The 15,198-nt window shown below is 41.0% G+C and overlaps 1 protein-coding gene across 4 annotated transcripts in view; it reads left to right on the top strand.

Moving 5' to 3' along the window:
- Positions 1–15,198, top strand: part of SULF1 (sulfatase 1) — a 127,273-nt gene that overhangs the window by 104,346 nt on the left and 7,729 nt on the right. For all 4 annotated transcript variants that reach the window (XM_055800017.1, XM_027791703.2, XM_055800016.1 and 1 more), the window contains 8 exons: positions 4,241–4,457; positions 7,916–8,162; positions 9,962–10,058; positions 10,144–10,238; positions 10,660–10,725; positions 11,164–11,336; positions 14,109–14,251; positions 14,355–14,478. In XM_055800017.1, coding sequence (XP_055655992.1) covers positions 4,241–4,457; positions 7,916–8,162; positions 9,962–10,058; positions 10,144–10,238; positions 10,660–10,725; positions 11,164–11,336; positions 14,109–14,251; positions 14,355–14,478 — 1,162 coding nt within the window. The remainder of the gene's footprint in view (positions 1–4,240; positions 4,458–7,915; positions 8,163–9,961; positions 10,059–10,143; positions 10,239–10,659; positions 10,726–11,163; positions 11,337–14,108; positions 14,252–14,354; positions 14,479–15,198) is intronic.

The raw sequence follows: 15,198 nt of genomic DNA, 5'->3' as shown, positions 1-15,198 counted from the left end.
AGGAAAAGCTCCTGCTGCAGTCCTGCTGCAGTCTGGTGCTTGCCTCCACACCAAGGAACAGGCACATGTACTTATGTTTTTAAACTTCAGGTTTGGCAGAAATTAAAGCAGCTGGAGCTTCTTAAGGATGGGATAGGATAGGATGGGATAGGATAGGATAGGATAGGATAGGATAGGATAGGATAGGATAGGATGGGATGGGATGGGATGGGATGGGATAGGATAGGATAGGATAGGGCAGGGCAGGGCAGGGCAGGCCAGGACATGGCAAGGTAGGGCAAGGTAGGGTAGGGTAGGGTAGAACAGGAGAATGGAATGGAATAGAATAGAATAGAATAGAATTGGAGTAGAGCAGAACAGAACAGAACAGAACAGAACAGAACAGAACAGAACAGAATAGAATAGAATAGAATAGAATAGAATAGAATAGAATAGCATAGAATAGAATAGAATAGAATAGTTGGAAAGGACCTACAGTCATCATTGGGTCCAGCTGCCTGACCACTTCAAAGCTGACCAAAAATGAAAGCCTGTTGTTAAGGGCATTGTCCAAATGCCTTTTAAACACTGACAGGCTCGGGGCACCAACTGCCTCCCTTGGAAGCCTGTTCTAGTGTTTGATGCCCCTCTCGATAAATAAATGCTTCCTAATGTCCGGTCTAAACGTCCCCTGGTGCAGCTTTGAACCATTCCCACATGTCCTATCACTGGATACCAGGAAGAAGAGACCAGCACCTCCCTCTCCACTTCCCCTCCTCAGTGAGAGCAATGAGGTTACTCCTTTTCCCAAACTAGGCAAACCCAAAGTCCTTAGCTGCTCCTCATAGGATGCTCAGTCCTTTTACCTCTCGGTCCTTTTACCTTTCTCTCTCCTAAGCTGCCTCTGCAATTTGCTGCTGGGGGCAGGGAGGGCTCTGGGAAGAGCCTGCAGCCAGCACACACAGAGCCAGCCAGGGCCCCAGGCGCACGTGCAGAACAGACCCTGATCAGTTCAGGGTGGCTGGAAACTAGCAAAGCCCCTTGCAGCAGGATAGTCCCGCTGGCTTTGAGGTGGGGGGTTTCAGGACTCTGTTGCTGTGGGGGTATTAAGGATCCTTTTCCATGTTTGCTTCCCCTCTGAAGTTAAATTGAGGCAGAAGGAAAACTGGAGCTGGGGAGCTGATGTGAGAGGGAAATAGCTGCTGGAGGGTAGGTGGTGAAATGAAAGAAAGCAAAGATGAGTCAATGACAGAGAGAAAGGCTAACACAGATTAAGTTTCATAACATGACTGAAATGATACAACAGCTTGTTGCAGCCAAATGGCAAGGTCCTGCTGTTTCTCTACTATTAGTTTTGTCTTTTTAAATCTGAGTTATTCCTTTTTTCTCCTACTGAGGAGAGAATAAATCGGTGCAGGGGTCCCTAAGTCAGGATGCAGCCAGAAGCAAGGACTAACCTGTATTCCTATGTCAACAGTGATTTGTTAGATCGGCTTAGGTGTCTTGTGAAACATCATGGTTGGAAGGAAAATAAACATAGGGAAAATAAGAAAACATATTCAAATTAAAATTTAATGAAGACACATGTAATTTGTGTACGTGCCAATATTTTTTTTAATTGATGGAGAAATGGGGACCCAGAAACCAAACCTAATAGTTCTGGACTTCAAAGAATAGGGTTTTTATTCATAGCAAGCAGGAAAGTAGAAAACAGAGGAGGGGAAGGGGCAGTGCATCAGTCAGAATCTTCTTTTATGTGCATTTTATAGATCTAAAGATGAGCAGAAGGAGGACCATTATGACTTACTACATAATGTATGCTCAGTGCCTGATTATGATGGCATGGGAAGGGATTCAGGAAAGTTAGTCTGAAATTTCCATCTTGGAAATGTGAAGCATCTTTATAACGACACTTTTTAAAGTAGAGTTCAAAAAGAAAGAGGAACTGGATCACATTTAATCCCTGTTTTAAACAGAGAACTATTACTGGGTTGTAGTAGACCCAGAGTCTTTTTCCAATGTTAGTCATAATATTGTTTAAAAAGATCTAAATGGCTATTGAAGCCACTCCTGGAACCTCTTGCTATAATTAATGTTAGACAAAGAGAATACTTACTTTACTTTAAAATGGTGCTTTTGAGACCCATTAAAAACTGGTGCCATATGTTTATAAATGTAACATGTACCCAATAAACACAGGAAACATAGTGGTGCAGTCAGTTCTTATCCTGTAGCAATCTTCTCTTGCTGCAGTAGGAAGAGTGCGCATGCTATTGCAGAATAAAATCCTGCAAAGTGTTACAGCTCTCAGACACCTTTACTTGTAGAAAGTCACCTTGTCACTTGTAGGTGTATGTTTACACTGAAAGTCTCTGCAAGTGTAATTTTTCAGGCAGTCGTTGGGCTTGTGCAAGTCTATTGGCCTTTCACACATGGCTTACTGTTCTGGGATCAGAGTTATGCCAATCCACAGGCAAGGTCTCTGAGCACAGGATCCATCTTTTAGCTCAGCCCATGTGTTAGGCCAGAGAATGCTCTCACGGTGCTGCCGTTCAGTGCCACATCAGCTCACTCCTCAAGCTATCAGGTCAGCAAATCTACCTGAGGCTTTGTTTTCTTTCTTCATTCTTTAGTCAGCTTGACAGCACCCCCAAAACAGTCCAGAGCAGCCGCTGGTTAACGTAAGAGACTTACTGAAATGTGTGTGCTCTGATATTAGTGTCCATTTCAAAACTTAAGCTGGGAACTCCATTAGGACCAGCATCTAACTGTCTTGCTATTATTAATGAGGCAAGGGAAAGAAGCTGTGCTATTTAGTCACAGGAACCAAAAAAGGATACATTATAGGGAAACTTCGCTGAAACTGCAACTGAAATGTTCCAGTTATCAATAGCATTACTGAGTTTTGTTCTCTACACTATCCAACCAAACTTAATTGCTTTGTATGCAAACTCTGCTCATTGCACCTTAAGATACAAAAGTGAACGAAACTCACTGGGTAATAGTCATTTATAGTAGTATTAAAATTGTAAACAAACATAGCTATTTCTATTTCTTTCTATTGTTCAGGGTACAACTGATCTGAAATCTTCACAGGCTTGTGTAGGGTGTTACAAGTGGAGTATATGGCAAGCTTTGGGACAGGCAAAGGAACTCTGATCTGTCAGCACCTGCCCGTGTTTTCAAAAAAATGGTATTTAGCTTTTCTAAAACAGTTCAATGTAGAAAGAAAATTAAAGTCCCAGTTGCTTTTTAATTTGAAATGTGAAGACAGTGGGATCCACTGGAAAAAATTACCTGGAATCTTCCATCTTGTTCAGTGATGTTGATAACCAAATCAGACAGATATTGTGCAGACAACCTAGGAAAAACTTTCCTCTCGTTCTCCCGCACTTCCTCTGATATTCAGCACATGTGTAATGCCTTTTACAGGTAATCCTTCCAGACTGCACCTTTTTCTCCCAAGTCTGATACAAATCTCAAGACTTAGGTATCCAAAAGAGTTTATCCAAGCTAATTTATTTGTTTACGGTCCCTAAGGTTCTTCCCCTCTCTTGCAGCTGCTGCCTGTAGGGAACCAGGCTGCCAGTAATGTGCTTTCAGCCTTCCTTCTCATGCACAAGATAAAGAGCCAGCTCTGTTTACAGGTCTGAGTGGCATGGTTTGCAGGGGCATGTCTTAGTAGGGCGCAGGTCCTAACTCTGGCCACTGGTAAGGAAATAAATTATGTGTTGTTAGTGGTTTATGTATTTTTCTATAAATCACATGCACAGTTTTCCCTTCTTTTTCCAAAGAACCCTACAACTGAACCAGTTTTTCTTCATCTTCATTTTTATTTCCCCCTGAATCATGTTAGAAATTCAAAGTCACAGAACGAAGAAAAAAGTTTGTTTTTTCAGAGAAAAAAAAGAGTTGGTGAAAACAGCCTTGACAGCTGTACTCTGTGGCTCAGTAAGACTTTTTACTTGCTCCTTTCAGGGATGTGTTTAGTCTAGATACTCTTGATTTATTGATGGCTGGGTTGTATTTTTTTATGCAGATTTGCAGTGATTTCATTTAAGCTTTTATCTGCCTAGAATGGGAGGGATGTTGAGAAGAATGTGAGTGAATTTAGTCCCTAAACTGTTTCCCTTCTCAGTTTGTTATTTAAGGGACTGCTTAATCTTTAAAGAAATTTGCCTGTCTTGTTTTACGGTCCACCTGAAAGTAGCAGGGGTTTGGAAGACTGCTGGGAAATGGTTTTCATGTCTCTCTCTCACAGAAGTGGCAGTGCACAGAGGATGCTTCTGGCAAACTTCGAATTCACAAGTGTAAGGTATCCAGTGACATACTTGCCATCAGAAAAAGGACCCGCAGCATACACTCCCGGGGATACAGTAGTAAAGACAGAGACTGCAACTGTGGAGACACTGATTACCGACACAGCAGGACCCAAAGGAAAAATCAAAGGCAGTTCTTGAGAAACCCTAATGCGCAAAGTAAGTGTTATCTGCTCTCTTGGACTCCAAGGCAAAGAGCAGGGGAAATGGCTAGCCAAGGGCAGGCTCACCAGGGGAAATGGCTAGCCAAGCGCGGGCTCCCTGGCATGCTCTTGCTTTCGCCCCATGTCTAATGAAAATATTGGTAATTGACAGTCAGGTTCTACATACCTGCCTCTGTAATAACAATAACAACAGTATTTATCCTTCGGCTGACAGTGAGGAGTAGTCTTTAGGCTGGTGGTGGCGGCGGTGGCAGTGATGGTGACGGCGGTGGCAGTGGTGGTGATGGCGGTGGCAGTGGTGGTGGCGGCGATGGCAGTGGTGGCGGCGGCGGTGGTGGTGGCAGTGGTGGCAGTGGCAGTGGCGGTGGTGGCAGTGGTGGCGGCGGTGGCAGTGGTGGTGATGGCGGTGGCAGTGGTGGTGGCGGCAGTGGCAGTGGTGGCGGCAGTGGCAGTGGTGGTGGTGGCGGTGGCAGTGGTGGTGGCGGCGGTGGCGGGGGGTGGCAGTGGCAGTGGTGGTGGTGGCAGTAGTGGCGGCGGTGGCAGTGATGGTGATGGCGGTGGCAGTGATGGTGGTGGCGGTGGCAGTTGCGGGGGTGGCGGTGGCAGTAGCGGTGGTGACAGTGGCAGTGATGGTGGCAGCGGTGGCAGTGGTGGCAGCGGTGGCGCTGGTGGGGGTGACAGTGGCGGGGGTGGCAGTGGCAGTGGTGGCGGCGGTGGCAGTGATGGCGATGGCAGTGATGGTGACGGCGGTGGCAGTGGTGGTGGCGGCGGTGGCAGTGGTGGCGGCGGTGGCGGTGGCGGGGGTGGCAGTGGTGGCGGCGGCGGTGGCGGCGGTGATGCTCTGGTGCCACCTATCGCGCTGCTCAGACATGACAGCCCGGTGGCGCCTGCCGTGAACCGGCGCCGTTACCCGCCGGGATGAGCACCGCAAGTGCTTCCTTGCGCCGCTCGCAGGAGCCCACCGGCGCCTCCCGGCACAGGGCGCAGCCCAGGCCCCGCCGCGCCGTGCCGGGCCTCGCACCGCGGCACCGCCCGGCTGCCGCTTCCCGGCGGGTCGGGGCCGGGGTCCCCGCGGGGACACGAGTGGGATTGCAGTGTCCTCTAGTGGAGCGCGGGCTGAAGGGGCTGGACGGGAGGGTCTTAGGACGGCAGTACCTGGATTTGTTTCTGCTAATGACTTCTATAAAAGAAGCCTATTTTTTTTTAAGAAGCCATTCTTTATTTAAGGAAAATATTTATTTAAGGAAAAACCTGAGAATTTAAATGGAGCAAGCATTTTCTTCTCTCTGCCCCGCACTGCAAATGACGTTCTGTAGCTATAGCAGCACAAGCGGGCCTGGATTTCAGACTTGTTCAAGAGCAAGGCTGCGTTCTCCTTCTCTGTGTTTAGAATACTAGACTGGGGAATGAAATAAAGATGGGTCTTTAAAACAGGAAGATAGTGAGGTCATATGAGAAATGCAAAAGTTAGAAGACGCTGCACAACTGCATATGAAATAAGAAAATACTGTCAGTATAATTCAAAATATTTCACGATTTAAAACCTCCCCCACTCTGGATGTGAACGAGAATCCCTGGTATTCTCTGTACGTCCAACCACAATATCGTCTGTCTTGAGTTTTCTCATTGTTCAGGCAAAATGCTGCCTTGGTATAATTTGTTCCATTTGTTTAGTATGATCTAAGGAACTTCGCAGCATGTACAGAGAGACCTCTGCCGAAAAGACTACGTCACAGACTGCCAGGGGCGATTCTCAACCTGGAGACATGTTCCTCCAAGTGATACTTTCAAGGGGCGATCCCTGCTGTGTACCTTGGAAAGAGGTGTTGCCAGGGCATCAGCAAGGGCTGAATGGGGGAAGTCACTTGGAGAGGGAAACTGGGGAAAGGGTGAAGGAGGAAACATCTGAAGGAGGCATCAGAATAAGTCCGTTTGTTATGCTTTTCTCCTTTACAACATCCTTACACCTCTTCCCTCCTCCTCCAAATCTGCCACAGCACTCCTCTGAGTAGAGCAGGGAAAGACTCACGATGATGAGACATCATTAAGGCAACAACTAGTTCAGGCCTCCATTTTTAGATGACACTTGGATAAGATGCTTATATATTCCACTCTTTCAGTCACTTGATTAATAAGTAGTATCATCAGAGGCTGTTAAAATACCAGAAACCGTCCCATCTGACCCTATGAATCTTTCTGCATTATTTTGTAAAAAGGTAATATGGTTATAGATCAGACAGATGCTTTGAAACTAAGGGGTTTCTCTTCGGGAAGATGGATGTCTTCATTGATTTGACTGGGAATCCTTTTTTCACCTGACAGCAAGCAACTGCTGAAACAGTTTAGGACAGAGTGGTTTGAATGAAGAGTTGAATGTGGCTCACTGTCTGCACTTCTAAGAGATTCTTGCAGGAATAGTTCAGTGTGAGTCTTTCAAAGACACTGACATACAAACTGCAGCAGAACTAACACCACCTGCCAAAGGCAGCCCTTTATTACAGTTCTCATTTTATTCTGCTGCGTGAATTAGTATTAACTGTTAGGTGACAAAGATGTGCTCAGCAGAGATGTAACAAATGGAACTACAACCACTTCAGTGAGGTATTGACTGTGAGTTGTATCACCTTGATTTGGGACAGGTACGTATTGCAAAAGAAGTAAAAACTGTAAGGTCTTCCAGGCTGAGCCCAAACGGAGTTATTCTTGTACGTAACTAAAGAACCCTCAAAGACTTAATTGCCATAGTTAATACAACCCATATACACAGTAACTAAAAGAGCTGTAACCTTACTAAGCTCAGAGCTTTCAACAGACAAAAGTGACACAAGAAATCGCACTGTAGCTCTACACAGCAAGTTTTTTCTGGTCTATAACTCGTACACATAAACATGGTTGATATGTGTATTGAAGTATATATAGAGATATAGATACATATAGATATCTATACACTGATACATGATTGATTCTTGCCCTTTTAATTCCTATCTTTAAAAGCTAAAAGATGTTATCCTTTTAAAAAGTCATATTTATTCTAAAGCATAACTCCAACTTGCATCACATGCCAATTTACAGGTGGTGACCTTGTTTCACAGTACCGAATGGTTTCATTTTCTGAAGTGGTTTCTAATCCTGTTATCTCTGATTGTTTTGTGTGTCTCTTTTTAGACATCTGATTTCTGAAATACTGATTTTATTTGGAAACATAGATGCTAACCATGGCATAAGGCCAGACTGGCATGAAATGCAAACCTTGAAGCAATCAAATGTTCATGCTACTCATGAAAGTGTGGGTCCCAACGTATCAAAAAATCATTAAATAAGTTTCTGTAAAGCCACAGAAAAAATAAGCCATTTTTACTGAACAGCATTCTTGCTCTTTGGAATATGTTTTGCGTTCATGGCACGGGTCATGTAGACATGTATACGCAACAGGGAGAATTTCTTCTGCTTCAGAATATAAACCTCGATTTGTTCATACTCGCCAAACCCGGTCCTTGTCTGTGGAGTTTGAAGGTGAAATATATGACATAAATCTGGAAGAGGAAGAACTACAGGTGTTAAAGACCAAAAGTATCACCAAGCGTCACAATGCTGAAAACAAGGAAAAAGCAGAGGAAGCTGATGGTGCTGACGGTGACGCAATGATCGCTGATGGCATTGATGCTATAGGTCAACCCAACTCTGTCAGAGTGACACACAAGTAAGATTGCTTTTTCTGTGGTTTTTTCCTTAAAAGGAAATCTCCTTCGTTTTCTATTTGTATTCTCCCCGTCTCTGCATTTTTTATGATCACATAATAACAGTATTTAAGAAAGTAAAACTATGATAGATTTTAGATAAACCTGAGTTGTATTTGTTAGTAGGTGGAGTAGTTTAACTTTATAGTGTGTGTATTTTAAAGGGAGGTATCTAGTTTAGGGTTTATTTTCGAGTAGGAGTAGGCATTTCCAGAGGGAGATTCATCCTCCATACCGAAACATGCATTTTATGATGGATTATTCACCCTGTGAAGTTGACATTCCTGCTGTTCTTATAAAGTCTAGGCTACCAGCTTAGCGTAGAGGCCCAAATTTGAAATGACTGAAATCACACTCTGCGTGAGGACAGATTAAATTGGTTACATCATCTTTCTTAATTTTTAGTTGTTTGTAGCCACTAACATTAGCTAAGACAGTATAGACCTGTTTATCCCTGGAAAGACCTGCAAAAAGACCTGCAATCATTTTTCCATCCTGGAAGATGCTTAGATTTCAGGTTTTAGCTCTACACTAAATCTGAATGAAAAAGCAAAAATCTTAAAATATTTTTTAGTTTAAAAATGCTAATATGATTGATCTGAAAAGCCAGGCAGATGCAGGCAACAAAAATCTTCTGGTTTATCCTTTTTATTGTTTTTAAAATATAAATAGCATGTCTCTCTTTTCTTCTTTTTTTTACAAAAAAAAAAAAATGAGGAAAACATGAAAGTTAGTTTCAAATAAGTAAAAATTATCCTTTTTTTTTTACATTGATGATTTCCAACCATGACATTAATAAAGCCTTAAATAGCTTTCTGGAAAAGTTATTATTTCTCCATAAAATGTTTTGACTTTTACTGAAAACAGTATTGCTTTCAGAATTCTTTGAGTGAAGAAAAAAACATGAACGGGTAACATAGCAAGAGATAAGCATCTACATGTTCCTTTCTGCCATTCTTCTCAAAATTTAAAGAAGGGTTCTGATAAAGGAGAACCCAAGAAAGGTTGTGTCTATAAAATTGGAATATTTCCATAATTAAACAATTTCTATCTATCAGCATGGAGACTTTGAAATCCCATCCTGTAGTCTGCTGGATTTTCTATCACCTTCTTGGCCTTCCATGTTGTTTTTTCCTCTTGGTAGAGCTGCTTTTTCAAACACTGGTGTGAATGTTTTTGTCATTGCACCACATTTTAACTTGAATGTTCTGTTGGCTTTTTTTTAACCACTTGTTGGAACTCTTTGCTCTAGCTTTGATTTTTATTGATCTTTATTGACTATACTGATCTTCAGCCCATTGACCGTATGTTCTGTTCTTGAATATTTTGCATACTTGGAAGATAGGTCACATTCATGTGGCAAGAGGAATATATTACTCAGCAGCTGGTGGTTAAATAACCAATGACATGTTTGGTTAACAAGAGGCTTGAAATTCTGAAGAGATTTTTATTTCAGTTTCAATTTCATTTCTGATTGGATTAAGAACCTCCAAGATGGCATTGCCATTGCATTTTTGCTTAGCAGACACAGAGCATCTGTCATGGATGAATATTTTTTTTCATTATTATTTTGCAGAGGAAACAGATCGGAGCAATTATTAGTATTATAAGTCAGCATGTTAAGACATCATAGAGTTTACTTATTTCTTAACAGAATATAACAGAGAATTGATTAAGAATGTTGGAAGAAAGAAAATAAATGGATAGGCAACTAGGAAACCACTGACCTTCTTGTTCCTATTTGCTAAACTCAATTCTACAGATGTTTTATTCTTCCAAATGACACTATTCACTGTGAGAGGGAGCTGTACCAATCCGCCAGAGCCTGGAAGGACCACAAGGCTTACATTGATAAGGAGGTAAGAGGCATTTTAAAATCTGAGTGAAGTCTTTGCACTGCTACATTTGCAAAAAGTAATTCTGAATCGGAAATACTGTCTGCAGATCGAAGCTCTCCAAGACAAAATTAAGAATTTGAGGGAAGTTAGAGGACACCTAAAAAGAAGAAAACCTGATGAATGTGATTGTAGTAAACAGAGGTAAGAAAGATGACATTCAACACCAAAGGCTACACCAATTCCTAAGGTTTAAGCATTTTCCAAGCTTTTTTGAGATGGAAAAGAAAGAACATAAGCTTTATTGATATTTATGACCAATGTAGGTACTCATTTTAGTTAGATCCCATTTAAGAGTAAAAGCTATTGTGAATCAAAAGAAGAAAACATTAAAACTTCAGTATGAAATTCGTTTGTATTCTACTAACACATTTGAATCCAGCTGTAGTTCTGCTATAATCTAGCATAGGATCACTCACACAATATAACTTCTTTAAAGGAAGTGAAAATCATAAGTCATTCTGTATAGTTCCCTAAGAAAATGTCAAAGATGGTATGTTTCTGATTTGGTTTTGTGTTGAAAATTGTTTCATGACTTGATAATTCCTATTAATTTTCCCTGTAGCTATTACAACAAAGAGAAAGGGGTAAAGGCCCAAGAGAAACTCAAGAGCCATCTTCATCCCTTCAAGTAAGATTGTTACTGTCCTATTATTCCCTCAGCTGGCTTTTGACGGCTGGACAAATATAATTTCGGGGGTTTTTTGCTGAGAGAGGAAAGGAGGAGACGAGGGAAAGAGAAGGTTGCATATAACAAGCTCTGACAAAAATCCTTAAGTAGTTTTGGACAGACTTGTGAAAGTCTATGGATAATAATTTCAGACTCTGATTGACCTCATGATTGTTAAAATGATCCAGTTAAACCTAAATACAACAGTACATAATTTCTCATGATAACTGAAGAGAACACCTTGTCATAACAGGTGGGGTGGAAACTAAGCTAGAAGAAGGGCACATTCCCATCGTCTCATCTTTAGAAAAGCCAGAAAGATGTAAAAACTGCTAGTGTGGTTGTTAACCAAACAGGGACTGTTTTCTGTCAGCTGTGCCCAACTTTATCTCTGAACAGAGAAGCAGCACAGGAAGTGGATGGCAAACTGCAGCTGTTCAAAGAGAACCGAAGAAGGAAGAAAGAAAGGAAGGGGAAAAAGCGCCAGAAGAAAGGAGACGAGTGTAGCCTTCCTGGACTGACGTGTTTTACCCACGATAACAACCACTGGCAAACAGCACCGTTCTGGAACTGTAAGTCTTATGTCCACATGCGGACATGATCTTGGTTATCCTTTGCTGTGTTACAGTTTCCACTTCATGAGGAATTTTGGTTTTTTAAGAACTGGCACTTAGTAATGCCGCTGCTGCCCTTATTCTGAAGTATGAAGAATGTCACTTGAGTATGCTTGTAGTTGTTGCATTACTTATTTATATGAAATTAGCACTTGATGCTATTAATTAATTAAATAGATGCTTGATGCTAAATACTGCAGAAACAAAAAGGAGAGTTGGTCTCTAAAACATAGACTTTCACAACCAACCACTGAGATTTGTGTAATCTCTTGGAAATCAAGATGATCAAATATTTCATAGGAATTTTAATTGGGTTTCCAATTATTAATAATAACCTTATTCTTCCAACTGTCACAAATCCTTTTTGGGACTTGACCTTTAATGTTGTGACAGACTTCAGCACATAAAAGGTCTACTCTATTTTTATCATTTTGATTTCAAAGTGCATCATAAATAATTCACCTTATCATGAAAAAAATACAGATACTATCCCTTATGAATTCTTTCCATGATTCCCATTTTTTTATATTCTGAAAGAATTTAATAATCACAAGGGTGGAGCATTCACCTGGTGTATATGAACAAAATATTAGAGCTAGAAGACATTTTAAGTTTCTTTAAACTTCAAGGTATATAGATAAACTATGCTGTTGAGGCATACTGCAAAATTTTTTGGCACTTAGCATCAACAAAACAATACCTTTCTCATCTTTGGTGGTAGAGGAAGAAAAGTGATTGAAAACTTTACTTTCAAAAACTTCAAGATCAAATTATGACTGTTATAACAAATTTGACCCAAGCAGAAAATTTGTTAAGAATAATTTTTCATTTGGAGAAAGAAGTTGTCTCCTAGTGATATGTTTGGATTGCACTAGGACTTCTGCTAACATGCTTTTTACATTTTAAGATGTACCTAATGTAGACATATGCATGGGGTTTGTTTTAAAGACAATGATTAAAATGGCTTATTACTTTTTAACTGTGGAGTAACAGTTACGTGCTCCAGTAACAATCATGGGGTAAAAAAATGTCCCTTCAATGCAGTCCATAACTTAATATCTGATATGTTATAATACCATTACTATTTTTATGAAGTTTGTTCAAAACATCAGTAGTCTTACAGCTGGTCATAGTTCTAACAGCAAAACTAAATAAATCTAAATAAAATTCTAAGGAAATATTAATATCTTATTATTGGAATTAAAGAGACATTATTTTACAGTAAAACTTCGTTAACAGTTTGTTTGAAAATTAAGAAATAGATACCTTTCCTACAGCCTTTGCTGCTGGCAGAACAAGATTATACACACAATATACCCAGGTCTGCTCTACAGGTGCTCCCATCACTATGCCATGTGGATCCAGGTGTCTTCAGTCTGGAGTGGAATCCTGCTCTAGGTTTCCCCAGGTTCAAAAGTGAAAACAAGGTGTAATCCAGTCATACTGCTTGGAATTGCCTTACAAAGGCTGGACCAAATGATTCAACTTTCCTCTTATTTGTGTATCAAATAAACAAAATGAGGGATTGCAGTTCAAAATAATGAAGTGGAAAACCCAGGCCAGTAAGGGAGAGCTGCTTAAAATGAGGCTCTACCACATTAAAGTTACTTACTTTTGGGAGAAACAGTATCCTTACACATATAAGCAATTCCAATGTATCCTGTGTACAAATCTTAAGGATCAGGATTTGTGTTGGGGTTTTTTGTCTGAATTCTGCTCAGTCCCAATAAACTGCATATAACTTAGAACAGAACAGAGAATCATAGAATAATTTGGTTTGGAAGGGACCATAAAGACCCCCTAATTCCAACCCCCCTGCCATGGCCAGAGACATCTTCACTAAACCAGGCTGCTCAAAGCCTCATCCAACCTGGCCTTGAACACTTCCAGGAATCCACAACCTCTCTGGCCAACCTGTTCCAGTGTCTCACCACCCTCAGTAATGAATTTCTTCCTAAAATCTAATCTAAATCTACCCGCTTTCAGATTTGAAACCGTTACCCTCTGTCGTATCACTACAGGTCTGTCCCCAACTTTCTTATAAGCCCCCTGTAGGTACTGGAAGGCTGCTATAAGGTCTCCCTGGAGCCTTCTCTTCTCCAGCCTGAACAACCCCAACTCTCTCAGCCTGTCTCCACAGGAGAGGTGTTCCAGCCCTCCCCTGCACTTCTTCCAACAGGTCCATGTTCTTTTTATGTTGTGGGCTCCAGAGCTGCAGGCAGTACTGCAGATGGGGTCTCACAAGAGCAGAGCAGAGGGGGAGAATTACCTCCTTCAGCCTGCTAGCCACACTTCTTTTGATGCAGCCCAGTATTCCGTTGGCTTTCTGGGCTGCAAGTGCACATTGCTGGGCCATGTTGAGCTTCTTGTCCACTAACACCCCAAGTCCTCCTCAGGGCTGCTCTCAATCCATTCTCCACCCAGCCTGTATTGGTACTGGGGGTTGACCCAATGACCCACATGCAGGACCTTGCACTTGGCCTTGTTGAACTTCATCAGGTCTCATTAATTATAGGATTCACTGTATTCTGCTCTTATTAACTATAAGATTGTGAAAAGTACTTCAGCAACATTTATTCTGCTGTAGGTGAGAATCTAATATTTTTCAAATAGATTTTTCTGTAAATTGATCTAGAATTTAAGTACGTGAATATCTATGAAGTTTCACTAGTAGAAGAAACAAGCATATTTTTTTCACTGAAAACTAATAACTTGTTTCTTTAATTACAGTGGGCTCTTTCTGTGCTTGCACAAGCTCGAATAACAACACTTACTGGTGTTTACGAACAGTTAATGACACCCACAATTTTCTCTTTTGTGAATTTGCAACTGGCTTCTTGGAATATTTTGATATGAACACTGATCCCTACCAGGTAAACCCCTTTCCCTGTTACAAAATGTTGTTCATCAGACTCCTCTAGGGTTTTTTTATTTCTGTTAACAAGTATTTTTTCCCTCCATTCCTCTTTTTCTCAGCTGACGAATACAGTACACACAGTGGAAAGAGGCATTTTGAATCAATTACACATACAGCTAATGGAACTGCGAAGTTGTCAAGGTTATAAACAGTGCAATCCGAGGCCAAAGGGACTTGAAACAGGTACAAGAAAAACAGAAGTGTTTATTTCCATTTTGGTTTTTTTTTATTTCATCTGCTTAAGTACTAATTGTATCCATGAAGTGTCACTCTCCTAAGTGCTGCTCTAAGTACTCTGGAACGGTCCACTTACACCATCCTGCACAACTGCATGACCAGGAAGCTTCTTTGCACATTTGCACAGGTTATTCTAGACAGATATTGATGGGAAACAACAACATTTGACAGAAATGCTGCAGAAATTTTATGACATTATCTGAACTAATTGATAACAAGCATATGCAGATCTTCATAGTCATAACTCTTTTCTTTGTTGCAGGGTTTATTTCATTATTTTTTGCCTCCCAGTAGCAAGTGAGGTATTAAATCCTGTGCTTACTCCAACTGCTGTCTGCTTATATGAACAACTTCAGGCTCTACACCACAAATGAGACTTAACATTGCAAACTTCTAATCAGCAGTAGTCTCCTCCATTTTTGAGTAAAACAATATTTCTTTACAAAAGTCTCTGAGTACAAAGATAGCTGCTTTTTATACTGCATAACTCTGGAATTCATTGCACTTAACTTTGGTTGATTGAATGTTGTGACTTTTTTTTTCCACAGGAATATTCTATTCTACATAATTTGCAGTGTTGCATCTTTGTATCTCTTTCTTCAGCTACAAATGTTTCTCTTTTTGACAATATCTAATTGTTTGGGGGGGGTTATTATTTTTTAAAAA

The sequence above is a fragment of the Falco peregrinus genome, chromosome 3, assembly GCF_023634155.1.
Source record: "Falco peregrinus isolate bFalPer1 chromosome 3, bFalPer1.pri, whole genome shotgun sequence".
Lineage (NCBI taxonomy): Eukaryota > Metazoa > Chordata > Aves > Falconiformes > Falconidae > Falco > Falco peregrinus.
The sequence above is the reverse complement of the archived record's forward strand: the minus strand, read 5'-3'. Positions and strand labels throughout refer to the sequence as shown.